Below are 25623 nucleotides of genomic sequence, written 5' to 3' on the forward strand. Positions count from 1 at the left end.
TTTGGCTGCTGATTACTGTACTGGCAAGCTTTGGCAGGTTTGTACAGTAAGTAAGCTCTGAGTTTATTCTGTCTCATTATTCCCAGACAAGTTAGTATGAGGACAAATGTACGGGGGGGGGGAGGAACACAGAGCGAAGGAGAGAAATCTGGCAGCACATAGGTATTTGCAACAGAATGACAAGACCTTCCACATTCAAATCAAAAAAACTTCATGTGTTTCAGCCCACAATTTCTATCGTTTTATGACCAAGTAGAGTCTTCATTAGGCTCTGCCTCTCACTTAGAATGGTCTGAAAGATCTTAAACTGAAAAACATGTCCATACCATGTTCCACTCTCTTGACAGGAGATTATTAAGTCAGCGGGAGAAACAAAAAACTTGCTTGTTACAGGGCACGAACACGATGAGAGTTCTGCTCGATAGCTCAGATGCTGAGGTAACATCAAATGAAAGCAGTAGATGGAAACACATGAACTGTAGCTTCAGGCTGAAGTAATATCAGGTGCATCTCTACACCCTCAGGGCTTAACTCCTACACGTTTAAGTCCCTCCCATTGAAACAACCTCCTTCAGTTTCACTTAATCAAGCAGCGGACAGGTACTTCTCTCTCAACACTGACAGCAACAGTTTAAGAATCCTGAACGATTTGGACATAAGCTCCCAAATTCACAGGTAAGTGGACTTTTCAGCCACAGATGAAAAAGGTTTAATCAACTAACTGAAAGAATACTAATTAGCTGTATTCGTTTGCTTCCTCATGCACTTTATTGTCCTGGCAAGAAAGGCAAGTCCTCTTCTAGAACAGGTGCATTACTTCACAAAGTTTACAAATTAAACAAGAAAGAGGTGCAAACATTATTTTAAACTGTACGAAGAGTAGCTTCTTATTTACTGTACTTCTTTTCTTCAATTTTCAATCACGGTTATGGACGTTTTCAAATTGAAAACCATATTTTAAAAAGTGTATTTTGGCTTCCTTGCTTAAATTGTTATGTTCCATTATATTGAAGTATTGATAGCTGATGTAAAGATTTAAATGAAAAAAACATAGAACATTTTGCAAAATTTCACATTTCATTGTTCTAGTTTGTGGTTGCGAAACCAAAAGAATCCCGTGGTATCTTAAAGACGAACAAATACATTATGGCACAAGCTTTCGTAGACTATAGCACATTCCTTCTCATGAAGTGGAATATCGTCCATAAAAACTTATGCTATGATAATTTTTCTAGCCTCTAAAATGGCAGGGAGCTCTGTTAATTTTACTGAAGCACGGTATAGTATTGTCTGGCTGCAAATCACTTCGTCTAATACTAAGCATATTTTATGCATGGGGAAATGAAAAAGTATAACTTCAGTACTAACTTTCTACTGCATGTTAGACATTCAAAGGTGAATAAATGAGCAATCTCATTAACTGAAAATAATTTTTTAGTTTTTTAAAACAAATTCATTTTTACTATCGGTCTCAAATGCTAGTCATGTTTTACAAATCTTAACCCATTCCTCATTAGGCCATCTGAATTGCTATAGAATGGATCTTTGTTTCTTTTATCTATACTCTCTATCATACACAAAAATTTGTTTTTACATTTTAGTTTCAGCTATAAAAAATCCAGAAGGGAGGAGCACCTAGTCATTAGAAAATCTAGACTGAAACACAATCCAGAAGTTTTGTTCTTGCAAAATGCTAGTTAGGTGACAATGGCATGATCTTATATTATGCAGTAATGCCACATCACAATATTTTAATCACAGCATGCTCTTCTAAATGCTCCACCCTAGTGAGGACTCGTCAGTCAGATCAATATCACTAAAAAGAATGCTGCAATAGTAGCTGACTGTGTGTATTAACGTCCTTTAAAAACATTTGCATAGCCATTCATAGCTACGTGCTATGAAGCAAGATAATTATACCACAGTCTGCAATGAAGAATACTTTTAAAACTGTCCCTTTTAATTTTTTTCCAAATAGTGTGTATTAAGACAATGCTCGAATTAGTATACAGTGTAAAACAGAACTGACCCTTATTTTATTCTAAGCACAGAAAACATAAATCTTGTCCTGATACTGCATTTTTTTAAAGTACAAAAGAGACCATATGGCCAAATGAAATTCTGTACTTCCTTGTGCAAATGTGAATATCTGCAAGTCTTGCTACACAAAAAAGTACTGCCATCTTCAGCACAGTGTGAAACTAACTACAACAACCAGGAAAGGGGTCATATTTATACAAAAATCTCTAACTGCATTTTCAGCTCATGTTGCTTGGTCTCACAAAAATGACAGTATACTTCTGTATATTTCTAAAACCTCTCTAACAAATTCTGATGAAACTTTCACTTTGAAATTCAAAGGGACAATCCATTTTTTAACATACAAATCCCTGATCCTACTGTTATTATTCCTCAAGTATATATACTATTCAACTTGGCTTATATCCAATTATGTATGCATGGAAATACATCTTAAGTATGCAATCCTTTCTAAACTTATTCAGAAGCCCCACTTAAAACAATGTGATTTACAACTTCTTGGTAAATTTATCTATGCACTTCACCAATTACTTTGTGTTCAGTTTTCTTCTTTGCTGTTTTGTTTAACTGATGAAGAAAATTAATTCAAAAGGGAAATGTGAGTTTTCTATTGCTGGAAAATATATATTACAGTCCAGTCTGGGGAACTAAGCTGAAGGGAAGATAATTGTCCTTTGCAAACACCTATACGCCTATTAATGTGGCAGAGAAATCTTCCAGTGTTGCTTTCTATACGTTTTACATGAATAAGTACAGTTCAGGAAATGAGCACAGCTCAGTTATCTTCAGGTTCCCAAACAATATTGGGACGTTAAAGTGCAGAAGTTAAGTCCTTAAAATGTGACTCTTCACTCCATAAAAATATTACATAGGAGAATAAATAAAAATGTATTTCAAACAATAAACTTGGTTCATGAAAATGAAACCATTATTTATTTATTTGCTTGCTTGCTTGCTTTCCTGAAGATATAAATTAATACTATTGCTGTGTATCAGCTTGGTAAACCTAGGAGATGGTTTGTTGTGACAACAGAACCTTTGAATATTATTTGCACTGAGACATAGCAGCCAGCACTTAAGTACAATAGGTACAAACAAACTGAACTCACCAAGTCTTGCACATTGGTTATATATCATCACCCAAAATCCAAACCATGGTCTTTCAGAGCAGACTGTCATACTATGATCTTTTAGGATGTGCTGTTGTTTGGTAATATTTATTCAAATGCTAGTGTCCAAACAATTGTATGAGTATACAGAAACTAACTCAACCAAAAATGCTGCACAAGTAGTGAATTAAGAGCTGTTAAACATAATACATTATTGCTTTTTGTATAATTCTGAGGGCTGGGATGCAAAGGGGGTCTGTTTTCCAGACAGCAGCCTCCTCAACACAGTAAATGGCAACTACTCTGAAACAGATGGGACTCTTGAATTTATGGGAGTCCTCTGTAAAAAAAAAAAAAGACAAAAATTTCTCCTGAGCATCCTTTTTTTTCATCCCAGCCTATATCAGAAACCACTGAAACCTCCTTAGCCTTGCATATAGAAATGGATTCCTATACTTCTGTTAATATGCATAAATACTAAACAAAAATGAATAACTAAAAATGAGTATATTGGTATTTTAAATGAAATTCTAATAGTCTGATATTGCTGCAGAAAATCAAATTTATTTTAAAAGTGTCATAGATCTCTTATTCTCTTACTAACCATTTCCTTCAAACTGAATATGTTATAATGACGATACAGAATGCTTTTCATTTACATTTGTTCATAATGAAAACTGCACTGAGAAGGGCTTCTTTAAAAATAAAAGCCATCAGACTTCCCTCTTAAATTAACAGGTAGTATTACTGTAGTTTCGGGTAACTCAGATACAGTATGTGGTTTTGCAACAGTCATCATTTTGATAATGGTGCTTACAGTTCATGATGAAATCATCAGTTTTTAGATCTCTGCCATAACACATCCTATAAAATCATGAGAACATGACTCTGAGAGCTTCTCACGCCTTCAGAATCAGCAAACATAATGGAACAAGTCAATACAAGCCCATCTGACTTATCTGTGGAGAAAATCACTAGCTTGTATTAAGAGTATCCACTTGTTTTATTCCTAAGAGAAACCGAGCATACTGTGCCCCTATAAATCAATGGATGCTCAACCCAGCTCTATACTTGACTGTATAGTAATAGCATACTTAAACTAACTAGACAATAGTGTGCAAAATCATTTAAGTAGTAATATGGTAAGATGATGAACCAGTACACACAGATAACCAACAAAAAAGCTGGTGAAAGGATGCCCTTTTAAGCACCTAATGCTGGGCTTATTAAGGGGTGCTGCACATTATTCGCACTGGTTAGTACTTAAATATTTGCTTAGGCTGCTCAAATGTTTGTTTGCTCTCTAGTAGATCTAGGTCAGCACTCCAGGATGGAGTCAATTTCACTCCACCCGACTTCTCCCCAGTAAGGAATCTCTTCCTCTTTCCCCAACTGGCTAGACTGGATTATGCTCAAGCTTCTGATTCTATAACCAGGCCCTGCCTTCTGTCCTGCTTGCCTCATCCACCTACAATTCTCTCCTCCTCTGCTTTCATCTTTCTCCAATCACATCCTGAGTAGATAGAAGTTCCTCCACTGTTGCTTGAATGAATTCTCTTTAATTAATTCAACAGGAATTTCAGGTAGTCAGCAACCCTGAACTTCAGGTCAGTTAATTAGGGCTCTACCTAAATATACCAGTGCTTCCTCCCAGTGCATTCATGTTTGTAAAGGCTTCTACATTCTTAGCTTTCAGTATTAGCTGCACTTTTCTCATACTAGTTGTAGTTCATGAATTTAGGCATGAGCATGAAGTCATGAAGTCTGGAAATGGCACCAAACTATACAATATCATGAAGATAAAGTTAAATTGTTAATAACTTTCCATGGTGAGTGAAGGTACAATAAATGGCAAATGAGATTTAATACAATTAGTGATGTCTACTGGGTTGAAGAATCCCACTTCATATATAAACCAATCTGGTTTTTCTCAATTTGTTATGACTCGTCCAAGAACAAGTGCCCATATTGTAATGCCTTTGTTAGTGGCCATTACTGCATCTAGGTCAGCCATGACATATATATGTGTCATGGCCACCCCAGATGCAGTAATGATCACTGACAAGTAGATATTTTGAAAGGAATTTAGGCAAATTCAGATAGATTAGGTCTTCCAGGGACTATCAGATAAGAAAACTATCTGATAGTCCCTGATGAGGTTCCATTTATTTTTATTTATTTTATTTATACCCCGCCTATCTGGTCTTGCGATAAATGGAACCTCAAAGGCAATACACTAATGCCGAATGGTGGACACATTCAATAGTCATGCCCTTCTCTTTAGCTTATGAGAAGATGATGGAAACAGATTAACAAACTCTGTGGATGCTTTGATCTTGATACCTGAAGGAAAATCATTTTTCAGTACTAATATTCTAATATTTCTTACATTTATTTCTGCCTTGCAGTTTCCTGTTGCAAGCCCTGTCTTCTCCTGATGCTTTCCAGAACTGGCTTCACATAAGATCTTTGAGAATATCTTCTTTGACTTACAAGGAAGATTCAAAAGCTCATCCTTAATTTAAATTAAACAACACCCACCTTGACAAATAGTTATAAGAGAAATCCTCGGACTAATCATCAAAGCAGAAAAATGAGCCTCCTCAAAGAGCGAAAGCCAAAAAAACCTCATTATATCCCAAGACCTCCAGGAAAACCATTTAAATATAAGTGTTTTCAATGCCCCTTCACCTGCAATGAGAAATCACACCTTTTTAACCATATGAAGTATGGGCTGTGCAAAAACTCAATTACTTTAGTGTCTGAACAGGATCGTGTTATTAAGTGTTCAAAATCAAATTCCTTGGAGCCTAAGCAGCTCAACCAGGCAGACTCTGCTGCCAAACCAACTTCCTCTAAATCTGTCTCAAATCTTGATTCTAAACCTCAATATGCTTTTGTCAAAGAGGATGCCAAGGAAAACATAGAAGTACAGAACCAAGAAACAAATAAATCATTAAATGGGCAAAAAACATCAATTTACAAGGAGTTAACTAGCAATGAAGAAGACTCGGTTACCATACAGCCTACTCTTGAAGCCATTGTAAGACCCTCTGCTTTTGTCCCAGTAGGAGAACACCGGGTGCACACCAAAGACACTAATGATACATCGCAGTTGACATCTCTTTCTGATTCAAACAAAGCCTCCTCCTTTCATGCAAAATCAGCATTCCATGCTCCAACCAGCCCTTGGAAAACAGGTTCCACATTTATGGCACCAGATTTTACTAACAAAATTCCATCTGCAAAAGGCTTCACCTCCATTCCACCTTATATTCAGCCTATGATTCCTGAATATTCACCTTCATTGTATGAGCACGGATTGGCGATCTATGCACCTTATTTCCTATCAGGAAACTCCCATGATTGTGAAAGTTCAGTGCTCTCTGTTTACAGCTCACAAGATCAAAGGCATTTCCTTCCTCACCCTGGACCGCTTCCTAAACCAATAAATCCAGCAACTTATGAACACTACCGTTTATTCCAGCAATATCATCCTAATCCCACAGTACCATATGGATTCTGTAGACCAACAGAATCAGCATTTTACAGACTACCACATATTACAAGTATTAACAGAGATCCATGTTCTCATTTAATGGAGGAAACAACTTTGTTGTATCCAGCTTCCTCAAATCCTGCTAGGATACAGTCACTGAATTCTCAGAAGAAAACGGCTGATTATGAAAAAGAAATCTCTTTACAGCATACCAAAAGTCATACTAAAGAGGATCAAATCGAGAGAGAAAATGCCAAAATGAGTCCTCGTGCTGGAAGTGCAGCAACAGGGTCCCCTGGTAGACCCAGCCCAACAAATTTCACTCAAACAAGCCATAGCTGTGAAGGAATTTTTGATCTTTCTAGTAGGTCATCTTCCATTAACATAAACCAGTACGATCAACCTGAGGAAGGCTTTACAGCATTCAGACCTGTGAGGAAACGTACGGACCACTCTATCCTCACTCTATCAAAAGAAGACAGAGGAAACTCACCAAGAAGGTAAATAAATAAATAAAATCACAAGCGATAGTTTTTAAAATTCTACAGAAAACGGGCCCTTGGTATATATCACACAGCTAATTAGAGAAGAAAGTTCATTACATGTCAGGCTGGCATTCACAAGGCATGAAATAAACATGCATATGATTAAAGGTGCATTCCCTTACAGTAATCAGTGAAGGCCAATATACTGGAGTGGTTTGCAGTTAGTGTCACCTCTGCTCACTTGCTCTCACAACAATACTACATTAGTATCTTTTGCTCTACCTCTAGCCTGGCAACTCAAATAGCTATCTCACTATGTAGAGAAAAATAGATTTCTCTCCTCCCTACAAACCCCGCACAGGAACATGGTGAGACTTGCGGGTGACAAAAGAAGGCATGACATCCAAAAGAAAAGCAGGCTGACTGTTCACCATCCCTGCTGTATACACTTAGCAGGGAGTAAGTACCCCTGTTCTTAGTGTGGCCAGCGTCTCAGCAGGTATGCACATTCAGGTATGTGTTTTGAGTCTAGAGAAAAATAGAGCGAATCTGCACTGAATAAGACATATGGAGGTGGAGGAGGTCTAATATGGAAGTGACTGATTATTATTGTGGGTGAAATGATTATTAGTTTCGTTAATTTCACACCAATATTGCCATATTTGACTTACCCATATCTTTGTTTCATGCTTCACTGAATTTCGCTATTTCATAAACATCCTAATCCTCTGCATACTGACTAAGAAATATGTCCAAAAGATTTATATAGGCTCATGCCAAAATAAATGAATATAGGATTGCAAACTTAAATCAACAGATGTTCAGCAATATGGCACTATTGGTTATAGGATAACCAAAACGCGAAGCAACATTGTAATAATATGATTATTTTAACCCGAGACAAAAGTGTGACAGAGGAAATATATTATAAAAACACAATATAAAATAGCCAAGACAAAAGGAATACACCAGAAAGCAAATCTATTTCACTCCTACTTCAACCATAACATCATAATTTCAATTTACTGAAATTCCAATAAATTCAGGATTAAACTGATTTCCCAGTAACTACAAAGAGGGGACTAGATTATGAAGACTGAACCACTGAACCTGGACTTGTGTCCTCAATTGTAGCCTTGACAAAAGTACAAGGATGTCTACAAGTGATATCAGTGGTAGGCAGGTTATTATAAAAGAAACAGTGTTCTGTAATACTGCTTTTAGTTATTCTGAGACTGGAACTTTAAACCTAACATTTTTTAAAGGACAGGAGGTACTGTACTTTCACATCTTCCAATAAACATTCATTACTTTATTTTGAATTTTTATATTGTATGTTTCCAAACAAGGCCTCCAAGGAAGACACGTTTCTTAATTCTACCTGCAACAATCTTAAATCCAGGCAACAATCTTAAATCCAGGATTAACCTGGGGACATTTATGTTACAGAGTGCAGTATCAGAAACATGCTTATCTCATCATGATCTCTAATCATAGCCTTTAAACTATCACTAATGTAACGTAAACTTTACGCTCCAATATAACCTGGGTGGGTAACAATATTTTATTTTATTTCATTACATAACAATCTTATCATGATGATTAAACATAAATAAGAATTATTTGTTTCAATGGCCCGTCACTTTCAGCACATAAAGCAAAAGAAAAAAAGTTTATGTAGGGTTTATATATACAGAGTGCATGGCAAAGGGTTAGAAACCAATGATGCGACTCTACACAGCAAGGGAAATACACCTAGATCCAATATGATCCACAGCTCTTCAAAGCAGATCCATGCTGGCTTCTGGTACTAAAACTGCTGTAGTAATCCCGATGACTAGAATAAGGGTAATTTTTTCCACTCTAACCAACAGCACCTTTGATCTGACAAGGTACTAATTGGCAATTTAGTAACTTTTAAAAACTTTTAAAAAACTGTTTGGAGACAAGAAGCACTCACCTTGAATCCGATCTCTCTCTGTGTGCGTGTGCGTGCGCGCGTGTGTGTGTATAATCGCTGGATTTTAATTTGATTTCATCCATGCCAAATCCAATGCAAATTGTGGACAACTAATGTAGATGCCCCCAAAGTGAGATGGAGAAAAAGGATGACAATTATATATCTAATGGGCTTTTTTTAAAAAAATGTACTCTGTACACACACACACCCTTGGCCTAACAATTATGCTCCATTTGTCTGAGGAAGTGGACTGTAATCCATGAAAGATCATAAAGGTGCTGTAACTCTTATTATTTGATAAAGATTTAATAAAAATTTCCAATGATTTTTTTTCTCCCCAGTAGTGACGTCCATAGTGAAAATGAAAATACAGAGCAATCAAAGGATAATCATGAAGAGCCTCTGTCCAATTCTGAAGATGATACAGGGATAGCACCACTTAACCTTTCCAAGAAGCCACAAGGAAGCACAATTCATGAACATATGTACAAAAACACTTTCCAGCTGGAAAATCAGAACTTTATGGAACAGCAGGAAGTGCCTCTGAATCTCTCAGTAAAAGACAACCATAACAGAAAAGTATTCCTGCAGAGCCCATCACAAGGAGCTGAAGACGGAGAATCTCTAAAAACAGAAAATCACAATATGGGAACAGATGAATGCAACTCCAAGAGGACTGCCTTCGATAAGTCTCTTAATGCAACGCAAAGGAAAGAACCGCAGGAACTCACAACAATTGACAGTTGTGATGAGCAGAAACAAACTGCAGCTGTTGCTCTTTGCCAATTAGCTGCATATAGCCCTAATAAACTCCAAACAGGCAATACAGAGAATAGTAATCAGGAGAGCAATTCTCAGTGTACAGATTCTGCTCCTGAACCATCAGATGTACCAGACAATCACTGCAGTCAAAAAACAAAAGGACAAAAAAGGGCTAGTCAAAGAGAAGCAGCAAAAGGGCAGCAAGGAACAAAAAGAGTACGAACAAATGATTGCAGTAGAGTGTTTACTCTGAGAAAGAGAACCAGGGTTTCATAATATTTCACTTTCTAATGCACCACCAACTACACAAAACAGAAGTTGTCAACGGCTCTATCATACGGAAAGCCAAGCTTTTTAGTACCAATTCCTATTTTTAAATATGAAAGATTCATCTGATCTGTTCAGGTTGACCCATGTAAATATAAAATGTCTTTAATTTTGTATTTTTATTTCAGAGCAATACAAGTTATCTCTGGACTGTAAACTGATTCTCTGAGCAAACAATTAAATGTAAAGTGAATGATACATTTTTAAAGTGCACTATGGCAGAATGACTTCTACATAAAACATTTATTAACAAAGATGTAATCTATAAGAGTGTAAACCTTATTCATGAAATCATGTCACACCATTCCTCTAACTTACCTTGTTTTCTTATCTTTTTATTTTAGCTTTATTTTTCTTATTTAATATGTTTTTGTTATTTTGCCACAATTGATCTGAGCTTTAAAATCCCCACCTACTCTTTAAAACTCAGTAGTTTGTGTGTTCTGAATGAAAATATGCGAACTGAAACCCAATTGTGTACATTTACAGAGACCACAAAGAAGAACCTGGGGTTAGGAGCATTCATATTCTCCTTGCAGATTTGCATAAATTTTTTCCATAATCAAATGATACAGTGAAACTTTTCAGTGCCTTATGTAAGAAAAACATAAACTTACATGACAATGGTTTAACAAGCTCACCCTAAAATATGTTTGGGTCAGCCTTTCTGCAATTGCCAGTAATAAAACTGTATGAAGCTGTGCTGGCACAGCACTGGTAGACCATACTTAAAACTTATTTATAAGTCCATCAGTCGCTTGAACAGCATGATTCGCCTGACAACACTGTATTTGTATTTAAACTGTAATGTGAATAATCATGTTCTTCTTTAGCACAATGGTGCTTGGTTCAGCCACTAAGGTCATTTTTAGTACAAGGATGACTTGTACTAAAATTAAAACTAATTTAAGACTCAAGCTGCGAATTCTCAAAGGAGTTTCAAATAGTACAGGTGAAGTTATGCTTCACACAAATGCTTTCATGGTTGCCTGATTGCATCTCTGGACAGCAGGCACCCAACTTAATTCATGTTAGCACAATGTTGGTGAAGGTATTATTTCTACATTTTGCATCCATACAAATTTGTAAGTATTAAAATATTGGTATGTCACACTTTGTTGCTGGGGTGGGTGGAGGGCAGAAAACAGGTTTTGTGAACTTATTCAAAGCCATTTTCTGTTTCCAGAGCTATAAGCAAAGCAGATTTTCCTAATTTTACAGTAAATGCAATGTATTATACTTGCAAAGAAAATTATGACACAAAATAAAAGTGTTTGTTTCTGCTTTATTATGTGTCTTGCATAGAACAACAAAATCCACAACAGATGATAAAAATTGATTTTTTAATATGCAAGTATCAAAGACCAATTAATCATATTTCTCAAAAAGCTACAGGCTCATGAAATATTAGTTACATCATTTAATTTTGGGTAGGGATGGACACATGAATCTATTTTTGAAACACAACTATTTTGCATTTGTCCAGTCACATCATTTTGTTCCCAAATTGTGTGCAATTTTAAACTTTAAAACTGGCCTAGAAATTGATACACAAACATATAAAATATTTTAAAAATCCCACCCCACACACAAAATATATAGTTATAAGTGTATTTCCTCAACACGTTTTTGTTTTCCAGGAGGTTTTGTTTCTGTTTTTTCTGCATTGCAAAAGTCAAGGAAGCATGAACTATAAAATTATCTCAGAGAGTTTTCATGTGCAGAGCCAGGGTGATAGAACTCTTAATACGATGCCTTGTGTACTATGGTATTTTGCCACTAATATATATATAATTACAGTAAATATAATATATTAATTTTTATCTATCTATCTATCTATCTATCTATCTATCTATCTATCTATCTATCTATCTATCTATCTATCTATCTATCTATCTATCTATCTATCTATCTATCTATCTATCTATCTATCTATCTATCTATTTCTTTATTTGGCTTTCACCCTGCCAATCTAGATTCAAACAAATCTACTCTGGGCAGCTTACAGTCCAAGCAATAAACAACAAGAATTATAAAAGACAATATCTAAACAAACAAAAAAGAAAAGTAAGCAAAGTCCAAGACTGGGAAACACAAGGAACTAAGTGATGGAAGGGGGGGGGGAAGGCTTGCCTGAAGAACCAAGTCTTCAGCTTGTTTTTAAAAACTCCCAGTGAGGGTGCCAGGTGAATCTCAGGAGGCAAGATGTTCCAGAGGTGAGGGGCCACCGCCGAGAAGGCCCGGTTTCTAGTTCTCTCCTTCTGGCCCTCTCTTGGGGTCAAGGCCCTCAACTGCCCAGCCTGGCTAGATCAAGTGACACAAGTAGAGCTAGGTGGACCTGCCACAAAACCTTGCTGTATGATGTGCTTTTCTTCATTTTTCCACTCAGGCAGTCATTCCTTTTCTGGGGTACCCTCTTCTTTCTCTCCCACCAGTCTACTGCACAGAAATGCAGGAAAAGATGGCAATGTTCAAGAATGTTAAGGGCCAAATTTAGACATTCAGCACTGTTTCGCACCAATGGAGACTTCCCTCTCCACATAAACAGTAGCTAAAACACAGGGATGTTGGCAAATCTTTGGTACCAAATCCCAAGTCTGAGTCTTTGATACCAAGTCCCAAGTCTCAAGCCCAAGTCCCTATTAAAAACAAGCTTTTTCCTCTAGAAAAACGGGAGGGGAGGGTGGTTCCAAGTTGCAAGTCAAGTCCAGTCCAATTCAAATCACCAGTGTAACTTAAGTCCTGATAGGAAGTCCTGCGACTCAAGTCCCCATCCTTGCCAGAACATATCGAACAGACCAAAAAGCCAAACATCAAAAATAAAAATAATAAAAATTAAAATTAAATTAACAGGACTAAAAACAAAGGTAATTCTGAACATATAAGCTGCAGGAATTAAAAATGCCTGATTAAAATGAACCAAATGCCAAGCCATAAATCAAACCAATCAACATTCCATTACAGAAAGGATGGACCAAACTTACCAAGTGAAGGAAGTTCCCATTTTATGCCCAGCTACTGAAAAGCCTCTCTCATCTTTTCCAAACAAATGTACACATAAAACACTGACATGATACAGAAAACAGCCTATTTAAATTTCCAGTGAGGCTCACGTTGGAGCAGAAGATACTTTAGAACCCTAGTACGAAGCCAGGTACAGTTTCTGAAGGTCAAAACAAACTGAGAGGTGGAATGGAAACCAATACAATAATTGCAACAAGGGAATTCTGTTTAATCTGATTCAAAGCAGCATTTTTGGATGAACTTCAGTTTCCAACGACTTCCCAAAACAGCCCCTTGTAAAGTACATAACAACATCTAAAACTTTGAAGATGTTGAAAAAAGCATCAACTTTTGGCAAATACAGTGGTGCCCCGTATAGCGAGGTTAATCCGTTCCGGATTAACCTTCGCTATACGAAATCTTCGCTAAGCGGGAAGTAAAAAGCCATTGGAACGCATTAAACTTCATTTAATGCGTTCCAAATCGGCCCTAAACTTCCCACTTAGAGAAGTTTCCTGGCCCCGGGCAGCCATTTTCGCGCCCTCCCCTCGCTTGCCGAGGGCGCGAAAACACAGCGTGGGGACATTTCGGGTCCTCCAGCGCCCATTTTGGAGCCGCCGATCAGCTGATCGGCGGCTCCAAAATGGCCACGGGACACCCAATCGTCGCAAAGCGAGGTGCGGCGATTGGGTGCTCCGTATAGCGATCCCGAAAAAGGGGATCGCTATACGGATTCGTCGTTGTACGGTGCGCTCGCTAAGCGAGGCACCACTGTACTAGAATATGGGAGAAAGGAACTAAAGAGTCACTAGTAAGGCATATGAACAGGATGCTTTACATCTAATCGTAAGCCAGGGTTTCAGTTGCTAGATGGTTGTCCCTTGACTGTTATTAGATACAGGAATACCTAAACAAACAACAGACTTTAGCCAATTCAGGAGTTCAGACAAGGTTTAAGCAGAGTGTGTGGGAAAACAGAGTTCTAGACCCACTCCCTGAGCTGGCACTGTCTCCCCTCAGAAAAGGACAGTCTGAAGAGGAGATAGTCTGCTACATGAGGAGCTTTTCCAGGCAAAGAAGAAAGCCTGATTTTTCAGGATCTCCGACTGTGTGGGGAGGTTCCACGTATAGCAGACGCTTTCTCCTTCTTACATTCCTATCGCCAATGACAACAGGTGGGGGACAGAGCTTGAACTCCTCCTGTCCTTGTTTTCAAAAGAACCCTTTCCTGACAGCATAAGGCTTTTCTGTCAGTGGTTTATTTCATCAGAATATGTGGACCAGAAAACATTGGGTTGTGTCTTCAAAAGTCCGGCAGCAAGCCTCCAGCAGAGATATCTAGAATTCTGTGGTCCACATATAACAATAATAAACCCAGGATTTCTTTAGTTATCACCACTTGCCAAGGAGCAGCCACTGAACCATATACTCTTGCATACTACTCATGAAAAATAACCAAAGGTTCTGCAGGAATTCTAGCTTACCATTATAAGCATACTTTCCCAATGTGTCATTCCTTTTGTTTTATTCAACGTTTATAGACCCTACTCACACCACAAGATACTTACCACTGGAGAGCCGGGAGGGCAACAGCAACCCTCTTCTTCCTAATTCAGCGAGAGCTAAACATCCACCATGCCAAGCATTGTCAGTTTCCTGGAAACTATAATTTTAGAAAACAAAAGTTGCACTTGAGCTCATTTTCCAGAGTTTTAATATTCATAGTGTTTATCAAACATCTTTGTCAAAAAAGAGACAAGTTATGCACTGTTACTCTGCAATGTCATAGCACAAAATCAAGTTCATTGTTCCCAAGGTTTGGTGAAGTGCTGAAAACAGGTGCGTCTATCTATTGCTTTTCTTTCCCAACCCTTTTCTACTTATAGGCTGACGTTTAAAATTATCATCATCATTATTATCATCATCATCATCTTAGAACTGGAAGAAACCCTATGGATCACTGAGTCCAGCACCTGTCAAGAAAGTTCAGTGAGGAATTGAACTTCCTGCCTCTGCAACCAGATACCTAAACCACTGAGTTAATAAAATAAAATAAAATAAAATAAAATGCCCAGTTAATTAAACCACCTGTCTTTAATGTTGTGAAGAAAAATAAGCATTATATGTGCTTCAAGTCAACTTAGCCCATACAGTGAATTAAGACGAACATTCCAGGCATACACAAATATAGCTTGCAATCCTTAATAAAATAAATTAACCCAAGAACAGCAAAATATAGCTCAAAATGGAAAGCCACTGGTAAGCAAACATAGGAGGAAAGCTTTCTCAGTTGGTTCAGTTCAATGGCTTACTAGCTATTTCTCCATGTACCCAGTCCCTTCGCAGCTCTGTTAATGAAAGATGCAACTAAGAAGAATAAAATCCCAACCTCCCATTCTACAGTCATATGCCTAAGCAACTGAGCTATCCAGCAGTTCTCTATGTTTCTAATTAATCACTTTTTGTCCAAAAATAGGAAGACATGGTTGCCAGCTTTGTAAAACAGAAGGATACTAAACAAACTTCAAACTATGGTGTAATATCAAGTGTTGCTCCAAAGTAAATACAGTAATATTCTCCTAAATTGGGCTAAAGGTAAAACTATACTGTAGCTAGAAACTTGAGGCTCTGATCATTTGCTCCATAAAGAGTGAAGCAAGGTGAATGGATGCATGGACAAAAGTTTCTGCCTTATTAAGTAAATCAAGATATGTGAACAATTTGTCTGCACATTGTATTAAATAAGCCAAAACATTATCATCTGAGCATGGCCTACATACACTAGCACACAAAAATTATTTCCCCTTAGAAGTGTTAAATGTTAACAATGAGAAAACACAGTTCATCAGAATTTTCAATTCTTTCAACTGAAGAACAAAATAAATATTTGTAAAAAATTAATTGATGATTTATACAATAACTAGCATACATTTTGAATTCTAGAACAATCCAACTGACAGTAATGGATTATTTTGGGAGACCTTTCAAACCTTCATATTTTACCCTCATACAATTCTACCATAATCTGAATTTTTACTTGAAGCCACATTGTCATTATCACATTCCCAGTGCTACACTCCCCATTACTGAATATTATTTTAATGCCAGCTGTTGAGGGGGAAGAAAACCTACCCAAACACCTATCTTTCACTTGTATTTCTTTGACGACAAGGCAAATTACTAGAGTTCATACTGGAGTAGCAAGAATAGCAAGAGTGAACCTTAACCAGTAGCATGCTAAACAGAAAAGGCAACTCTACAGCAGTTCATGACAATCTTTGTGGGATGGCTGGACTTTGAGCATGAAGATATACCACAGTGACCCAAACTGTCATTGTCAACTACAGCAATCATGACAATAGCACTGCTAGAACAGATCAACAGGCCATTCAGTATTCAACTACCCAGAGCATCCAGCCAAATGCCTCTTCAGAAGCAAAGCAGTATTTCCATAATATCTATACATTCAACTATCAGCCAGAGGTATATGACCTGTGACCTTTAAAGGTACATTTAGCTTTCCTAACTAATAGCCGCTGCTAAATCAGTCCTCCCTGAATGCATCACCTTTTCAATTGACCTATGCAAATGGCCACTTGTCCTGTTGTTCCAATGACCCTGCATTCTAATGTTCTGGGACAGGAAAAAATGTATTTATCCACTGACTCTAAACCATGAATAATTCATAAATCAGCATCACAAGCCCTTCCTTGTAAAAAAAGGTCTTCCAACCACTGTTTTGTTCCTCTTTTCTGGACCTTTCCTACTTCAATGATAAGCATTCTCAAACGGAGACTTCAGAACCAGACTACATTTTCCAAATCTTATACAGTGGTGCCTTGCAAGACGAATGTAATTCGTTCCGCGAGTAGTGCTGTCTTGTGAAATTTTCATCTTGCGAAAAGCGAGGATGGGAACCTCACAAGACGAAAATAATTCATTTGTCTTGCAAGGCATTGATCTTGCGAATGACATTCGTCTTGCGAAGCACGGCCATAGAAGCAGCTGTCTTGCGAGGCACCACAGCGATCACAAAAAACATTCGTCTTCCGGGTTTTTCATCCCGTGAGGCGTTCGTCTTGCGAGGCACCACTGTATAAGATTTCTTTATTTATTTAAAATATTTTATCCAACTTTTCTCCTAAAGCATCAGGTCCATTTTAAGGGATCAGATCTTAGTATGTATCTGTGAGATTTAAAATGCAATTCTTCATGAAACAGAGGCTTAAGTATTTTATTTCATTATTATATACAGATTCTCTTTAAAATAAATTAGGATCAATCTTTACTTTTCTTTCCCCTTTCTCTTCTCCCTTTCCCCCTCTTTTTTTAAAAACTCTTCTTAGCAGAATTTCTATTTGTGCTCCTTAACCCCCATGCATCTGCTATGGAATGTTTTACAGCTGACATCTGCCTTTCAGCTGAAATTTCAGCTGAAATTTCCAAAAATGTTTTATACAATGCAAAGTACTACCTGAAACAATCTAAGACGGATCCAACCACATCATCAGCCAGCTCTTTCGGTAATCTTCCAGTCAGTCTACCAATCCTGCAAGACACAACAGAAGTTGTGCATATTAGTGCGCTGCTGGTCACATTTTACAATTAAGCTGTCAAAACTCTACTATTTCAAAAGTATATTACTAGTTTTTGAATGTGTCAATCAGTATTATTTGCAATTCCAACAGAGGATGGTTGGGATCCTACTAGTATCTGCATAACTTGCTAGAGCTAATCTCAGTTGCAGAATTAGGCACATGACCACACAGGAGACCAAGACATGGTTTGGCAACATCAATTAGCCACAAACACCGATAGGATGCTTGCGATTATAACTTTGCTTATACTTCTGCTCCTGCTAAGAAGTAAGTAGAAAGAAGCACTCAAACTCTGAATTCTCTGAGCAGATTCACTTCTTTGTTCCTGTAATTGCTTTGGTTCTGAAAGTAATTTAAAAGTCTTGTTTGCAATGCACATGGATGAACTTGTATTACTTCAGCCTCTAAGTGACACTTTGCTCAAAGAACTAATTAATTTAATAGTCCAATGCCTCTGATTGTGGCAGTTTCTGAACAATCTACTCAGCTAAAAAGGAGAAACAAAGAAAGACGTGTCATCACACACACAAAAAGTCACAACAAACAGGGTGGAAAAGAACATATCATGCACACCACATTCCCAAGATCAGGGAACAAGAATGTCTTTGAAAAGTGTTTGGCAAGTTTAGTTGGTTCAAAATGCTGCAGCCAGACTGGTTGGCTGCAGCCAATTATGAGGAACATCCATTCCCTTCTTATGACAGCTTCTATGGCTACCTATCAGCTTCTGGGCATAATTTAAAGAGTCAACTCCTCCAGAAGTTTCAATGATTCAAAGGGGACTACTCTAACTGCAACTTATGGTGCCAGAATAAGTGACAGTTAAAGTAGGCTATGAAGGAGTTTACTTATCAAATCCCCATTGATTCAATGGGTCAACTCTAGTGTTGTTTACTACAGTAAGAAACAGGATTACTATCTACTGTTATTTTCCTCCACAACTATTGGCCCCATCTTTCAGTACAAAGATTCAAAGGTAAAAACTGCTAATATCCTCTATATTAACACACATTATTCCTCTGATGTCTCCTTTAACTATGATACTGCTCACTAACACCCCCGTCCCTTTTTTTGCTCTTCTCCTGTGTTCTGTTTTATTTCTCTTGTGGGATGTTTACAACCAGACCTCAAAAGAACTGAATACCAAGCACAGGTTATAAAATACTGCAATGTGAGATGCAACCATACACCACTGACTCTCAAAGCCGACATGGATGTTTTACCTGTGATCTCTATATTTTACCATATTTCACTCGATATATCCAAAGAAGTGGGCCTGCCCATGAAAGTTCACATTACAATGTATGAGTTAGTCTTTAAGGCGGCACAGGTGGTGGTGGCGGCATTGGCTGTTGTCATTATTTAAAAACACCAGGCACAGTCAAAATTATGAAAACACAGACTGGTATTCTATAACAGATCCAAGTTTTCACCAAAAGCAAGTATCTGTTAAATATCAGAGCAGTATGATTGCTGTTCCTAATATTGCTGCTTTCTGTAGTTCAGATGGTTTGATTTCTGAGATCTGAAACTGCTTATACTGTAGTACTGTATGAAATTTCTTGATATTGTTCCCAAAGCCCCAATGACTACAGGGACCAATGAAGTGTGTATCTTCCTAAAGCGAGATGTTTCAATGGCCAGGTCTCTATACTTCGTTAGTTTTTTCAATTCTTTATTTTCAACTCTGGCATCCCCTCGAATTGCAACGTCAATGATCCGGACATTTCTTTGTTCTATTACTACTATGTCTGGCATATTATGTTCAAGGTGTCTATCTGTTTGTATATGGAAATCCCACAGATCTTGACTTCCTCATTTTCTGACACCTTTACTACCTGATGTTCCCACGGGTTTTTGGAGGCTAGCAAGGTTTTTTTTGGTTTTTTGTTTTCTTTTGGATTCTTTTTTGTTTGTTTGCATAATGACCAGTGCACTAACTTTGCCACTTTATCATGTCTAACTTTGTAATTTGTTTGTGCAATCTTTGGACATTCACAGATGAGGTATGATACAGTTTCATATTTTTCTTGGCAGAGTTGGTATTTGCTGTTAGCACTAATTCCTTGGATCTTAGCTTTCAACACGTCGGTTTGGAGTGCTTGCTCTTGGGCAGCAAAAATCAAGCCTTCGATTTATTTCTTAAGGGTCCCCAGTTTTAGCCATGCTCATGCTGAATTATTACCATGCTTTCCATCAGTATTTCTCAGGTGTTGTCCATGTAGTGGTTTATTTTTTCCAGCTGTTTATTTTCAAATTGTTCTTTCTTATATTGAGCCTTTGTTTCTGTTGTTTTCAAATATTCTCCATTCTCACTGCTTTCAGTAATTTTTCTCTGCTTCTACTGATATAATCATTTACAATGGATATAAAAAGTTTACACACCCCTGTTAAAATGTCAAGTGTCTGTGATGTAAAAAAAATGAGACAAAGATAAATCATTTCAGAACATTTTCCATCTTTAATGAAACCTATGAACTGTACAACTCAGTTGAACAACAAACGGAAATCTTTTAGATGAAGGGAATTACAGTGGTGCCTCGCATAACGGGCACCCCATTTAACAACAAATCCGCATAGCGACGATGTTTTTGCAATCACTTTTGCGATCGCATAACGATGTTTCCTATGGGGGGAAATCACTTTGCGATGATCAGTAAGCTGTTTCGCTTACCAATTTTCGCATAGCGATTTTTCCCCAGCTGATTGGCGGTTCCAAAATGGCCGCCGGGTAAAACAGGGCCGGATTCCTTGCGTACCGGGCAGCTAAAATGGCCGCCATATGGAGGATTTTCGCTTAAAAGGCAAGTTTTAAGCCCATAGGAACGCATTGAAGGGGTTTCAATGCATTCCTGTGGGCTTTTTAATTTCGAATAACGGCAAAATCGCCTTGCAATGATTTTTGCTGCGTGGATTATCGTCACTATGCGGGGCACCACTGTAAAAATAAAAAACTGAAATACTATAGTTACATCTGTGTGCATACCCTCTTATAACTGGGGATGTAGCTGTGTTCAGCAGTAAACAATCACATTCAAACTCATGTTAAGTAGGAGTCAGTACACCCCTGCCATCATTTAAAGTGCCTCTGAGCAATCCCAAATAAAGATCAGCTGTACTAGTAGGTCTTTCCTGACATCTTCTTAGTCACATCCTACAGCAGAAGCCATGGTCCACAAAAAGCTTCCAAAGCATCCGAGGGATCTCATTGTTAAAAGATATCAGTCAGGAGAAGATTATAAAAGAATTTCCAAGGCATTAGATATACCATGGAACACAGTGAAGACAATCATCATTAAGTGCAGAAAATATGACACAACAGCAACACTACCAAGAACTAGATGTCCCTGCAAAATTGATGAAAAGACTAGAAGAAAATTGGTCAGGGAGGCTTCCAAGAGGCCTACAGCAACATAAAAGGAGCTGCAGGAATATCTGGCAAGTACTAGCTGTGTGGTACATGTGACAACAATCTCCCGTATTCTTCATATGTCTAGTCTATGGGGTAGAGTGGCAAGATGGAAGCTTTTTCTTACAAAGAAAAACATCCAAGCCCGGCTAAATTTTGCAAAAACATACCTGAAGTCTCCCAAAAGTATGTGAGGAAAAAGTGTTATGGTCTGATGAAACCAAGCTTGAACTTTTCAGCCCTAATTTCAAGATATGTTTGGCGCAAAAACAACACTACATATCACCAAAAGAACACTATACCCACAGTGAAGCATGGTGATAGCAGCATCATGCTTTGGACCTGTTTTTCTTCAGCTGGGACAGGACCTTAGTCAAAGTAGAGGGGAATTATGAACAGTTCCAAATTACCAGTCAATACTGACACCAATCCTTCAGGCTTCTGCTAGAAAGCTGAACATGAGGAGAAACTTCATCTTTCAGCTGACGTTCAGATTCCAAAAGATCTCCTGTGTGGAGAATTAGTGCAGGGAAATCGCCCCAAAGGGAGACCACAGCTGCGATACAAGGATACCGGCAAGCGGGATCTGAAGGCCTTAGGAAAGGACCTCAACAGATGGGAAACCTTGACATCAGAGAACTCAGCCTGGAGGCAGACAGTGCATCATGGCCTCTCCCAATTTGAAGAGACATATACAGCAGGCCGAGGCAAAGAGGCAGTCCCAAAATCAGCAAAATCAGGGAGTTGGACAGGGGACAGATTGTATTTGTCTTCAGTGTGGAAGGGATTGTCACTCTCGAATTGGCCTTCTCAGCCACACCAGACATTGTTCCAAGACCTCTATTCAGAGCACATTACCCATAGTCTCTTGAAACTGAAGGATGCCTACACTGATGTATTCCTGTGGTAAACTGGAGATAATTTGTCTTTAATGAAACAAAGAAGATGATACTGAAGGTGAGAGAATTAATGGCAGCTTTAGAATCAGTACAGTGGTGCCTCGCTTAACAGCAACAATCTGTTCCAGGAAAATCGCCGTTGAGTGAAAACATCGTAAAGCAAAAAAACCCCATTGAAACAGTGGGGTCAAAACTCACCGTCCAGCGAAGATCCTCCATAGGGCAGCCGTTTTCGCTGCCTGTCTTGCGAGGAATCCGTCCCAGAAAACAGCGGGGAGCCATTTTGTTTACCCGGTGGCCATTTTGAAACTGCCAATCAGCTGTTTTAAAATCGTCATTTTGCGAAGAATCGGTTCCCGAAGCAGGGAACTGATCATCGCAAAGCGGAATTCCCCATTTAGACCATTGTTTTGCAATTGTGATCGCGAAAAGATTGTCGTAAAGCGGATTTGTCGTAATGCGGGGCAATCATAAAGCGAGGCACGACTGTAACTCAAATCTGATTGCCATCTAATGCTTCAGGGTAAGGTAGGCAGATAAGATAGGCCTGTGGACTAACAAGTGTAGGGAACACTGATGTGGTGATCAAATTTATATTCAATGTGTTTAAATATTTTATTATGTTTTTTTGAAACATAAAACAAATACAGTGAATTATATATATACGGGTTTGACATAACCAATCAACTTTGTGGTTTCAAGGCTCTAGTTAGAGATACTAAAATATTAATCTTTGGAAAAGCCCATATGACACCTACCCTTTTGCTGCAGACCATCTGACAACAGTGTCCTTATCTTTCAGTCCGATCAACAACTGCTCTGTGAAAATATAAAGAGTAGTGCAAAATACAAATCATAATAGGCACACAAGCTGAAAAATATCTAGGACACTATATTTGCAGCTCTCTCTTTTTATATCTCATTCCTTCCCAAAGGAAAAAAACAGCTGCTTCCTCTTCACATTTCATTGAAGGAAACTGAGGACAAATCTTTTTTAAAAGAATAATGACAAAAAGTTGAAAATAGTGTAGAAAGGTGGGGAGAGCCTTGCAACATACCTTATTTTTCTGTGTATGATACTTTTTATCAAAAATCTTTAGACTAAAATTGAGTGTCGTCTTATACATGGGAATAAGGGAAAAGGGATCAAAGGGCTGCAGGATCGCAGCCCTTTGATCCTACAGCCCTTTGATCACTGCTTCCTAAGCCCCAACCCACTCTTTTGCCTTTTGTGCAGTCCTTGGTATACCTACAGCTGTCCTGCAAGACCACATTCATTCATTCATTCATTCATTCATTCAACTTGTATACCACCCATCTGGCAGCCAAGGTCACTATGGGCAGTTTACATATTAAACAAGAACAATTCAAAACAATAAACATAAGAATTTTAAAATCAAAATCAAACAACTGACAAATTCAAGTAAAAATAATTAAATAATATAAAAGCAAGATGGGAGGACTAATATTATAAGCGTTAAGACCAATCACTATATCAAGGTGTTATAAGGTCAGGGAAGGTCTGTCAGTGAAAAAAACATATTTTTAACAATTGTTTGAAAATTCCCATTGATGGGGCCAGGCAAATTTTGGGAGGGAAGTTATTCCAAAGTTGAGGAGTGACTGTCAAGAAGGCCCGATCTCTGGTCTCTGGCAGTTAATCTCTGCCCTACTTTCAAGTTAAAAAACAGTAACACTATGACTGAAGAACTGATTGGCTGGGAAGATGGGGGAAATAATAGAGCCAGGAGTACACAGAAAGCTGTAATATTTCTCCTAATATTATAAACAAAATGTAAATGAAACCAATGTCTCTTGCTTCCCAGGTTGGATAAGAAGTAAAAGAAAACATTCACAAATCATATTAGTTGCACTTTCAGAGCTTGTGTTGCTATCTTTTTGCATTAAACATACCTACAACATTTTCAACCTCTCCTGGAATGTCATATTCCTCTTCCTCCTCCTCCTCTTCCACGGCAGGAACTGCCTTTGAAACTTTCTGTGCAGCAGCACTGCCAGTAGAACACTGCAGATTTTCAGCTAGAGATCGGAAACCCCGCTTATACCTAGTAAGACAATTATGTAACTTTACCACATTGTTCGTATGTTAAAAGCTTATCTCAGATATAGGCACACTTCACAATATTTCTGAGATATGCTTAAAAGTATATATAAAGCATTGATTCTCAAAAGTATTTTTTCTTTACAAAAGGGTATCTAGCAAAAACTGAAGTGTGAGTATAGATCACAACACGTAAGAAATCTCACATTAACCATGAAAGCTCACATTAAAACATAGCATTTAGTCTTTAAGGTGCCACAACATTTTTGTCTTCTTTATTTTTTCATTTTTGTTTTGTTTTTGCCTGACATGCCAACACAGACTAACACAGCTACTTCTTCTAAAACTACAATTTTTTAAAAAAGTAAAGTTCCTCAGTACTTCTTAAGCAAGCTGCCTTCCACTTAGTGGGCAGTTGTTGCTTGCTGGCAGCTATATCACCAGAAGTGTTTTGCTAGTTTCAAAAAACACATGTTTTTCTCCAGACATTGTGCATTCCTCTGGTGACATAAATTTCAAAGATTTTGGATAAACTGTACAGCCTCATACATAATAAACCCAGTTCAGTTTATCAGAAGGTATGATAAAACGTTTAGATATATTTAAAGTATTTCTAGCTCAAGCCAAAGCACAACTCTATATATGTCCTAGGACGAATGCATGCCACATAGAATATTCAGTTTTTTACATTCAAACTGTATACCTCCATGCTGTATCACAAAGTGTTTTTGAAGATCCTTGAGTTCCAAAAATAAGGTTTATCATGTGACAAAGAGCAAGTGACCCATCTCAGAAAATCAAGTCCAAGTTTCTTCAGTCATGCAGCAACAGTCACATTTATCTTTTAGGCCTATGACTATCTTTAAGGCTTATGAAGAGCCATGAAGACCTTCAAGTCAGTGTTCAATAACTCCTTATGTCTAAATAGTGCAAAAACTAACAAAAAACCACATAATGCAACCCAGAATGTCTACTGGCTATCAAATTGGAACCAAGGTCTGGAAGCAAAAAAGAAACAAACTATAACAAGGAAGACTTTTCTTAATACCCCTTGTAAGAATGATAATTGGCAAGGCAGCCCTTAAATTAAGATCCTAATACATATTCATTGTAGAGGGACTTGTCCATCAGTAATAAACTTTTTTTAAAGTCTGAGACTTTGAATGATAAAAATATAAGATATTTCTTTTTAACCTAACACAAATATAAGAGTGATTGGAAATTCTGTAAAATTAGAGATTTGTACTATATTACACTGCATACATCTGATTTCCTAAATATAAACCACAACGTTTTCCACCATGAGCACTGTTTCCTTTGGAAGGGAAATAGTGCTTTGTTTTTACATCATCCTACACCTACTTTTGGAAGGTGTGTATAAATGCATTACAAAACACCAGAAACATGAACTAGCGATGTAATACAAAAGTAGAAGGAATATTAAAGTTCTTATACAAATATATTTTTGTC

General features: G+C 37.7%; 2 protein-coding genes across 3 annotated transcripts in view; one reads left to right on the forward strand and one right to left on the reverse strand.

Moving 5' to 3' along the window:
- Positions 1–25623, reverse strand: part of TBCD (tubulin folding cofactor D) — a 209881-nt gene that overhangs the window by 147315 nt on the left and 36943 nt on the right. For both annotated transcript variants that reach the window (XM_020785911.3, XM_020785913.3), the window contains exons 11-14: positions 24006–24157; positions 22850–22910; positions 17660–17734; positions 14754–14848 (exon numbers count right to left, since the gene is read on the reverse strand). In XM_020785911.3, the coding sequence (XP_020641570.2) occupies positions 14754–14848; positions 17660–17734; positions 22850–22910; positions 24006–24157 (383 nt within the window). The remainder of the gene's footprint in view (positions 1–14753; positions 14849–17659; positions 17735–22849; positions 22911–24005; positions 24158–25623) is intronic.
- On the forward strand, positions 560–11468 carry ZNF750 (zinc finger protein 750). Its single transcript, XM_020785914.3, has 3 exons — positions 560–675; positions 5558–7148; positions 9435–11468. Exons 2-3 carry the CDS (start codon positions 5743–5745, stop codon positions 10129–10131), a joined length of 2103 nt encoding a protein of 700 aa, XP_020641573.3. The 5' UTR covers positions 560–675; positions 5558–5742; the 3' UTR covers positions 10132–11468.

The sequence above is a fragment of the Pogona vitticeps genome, chromosome 2 (assembly GCF_051106095.1).
Source record: "Pogona vitticeps strain Pit_001003342236 chromosome 2, PviZW2.1, whole genome shotgun sequence".
Lineage (NCBI taxonomy): Eukaryota > Metazoa > Chordata > Lepidosauria > Squamata > Agamidae > Pogona > Pogona vitticeps.

Coding starts and splice junctions, on each gene's coding strand:
- ZNF750 (XM_020785914.3), top strand. CDS start 5,743: ATGAGCCTCCTCAAAGAGCGAAAGCCAAAAAAACCTCATTATATCCCA. Junction 7,149..9,434: donor AGAGGAAACTCACCAAGAAG/GTAAATAAATAA, acceptor TTTTCTCCCCAG/TAGTGACGTCCATAGTGAAA.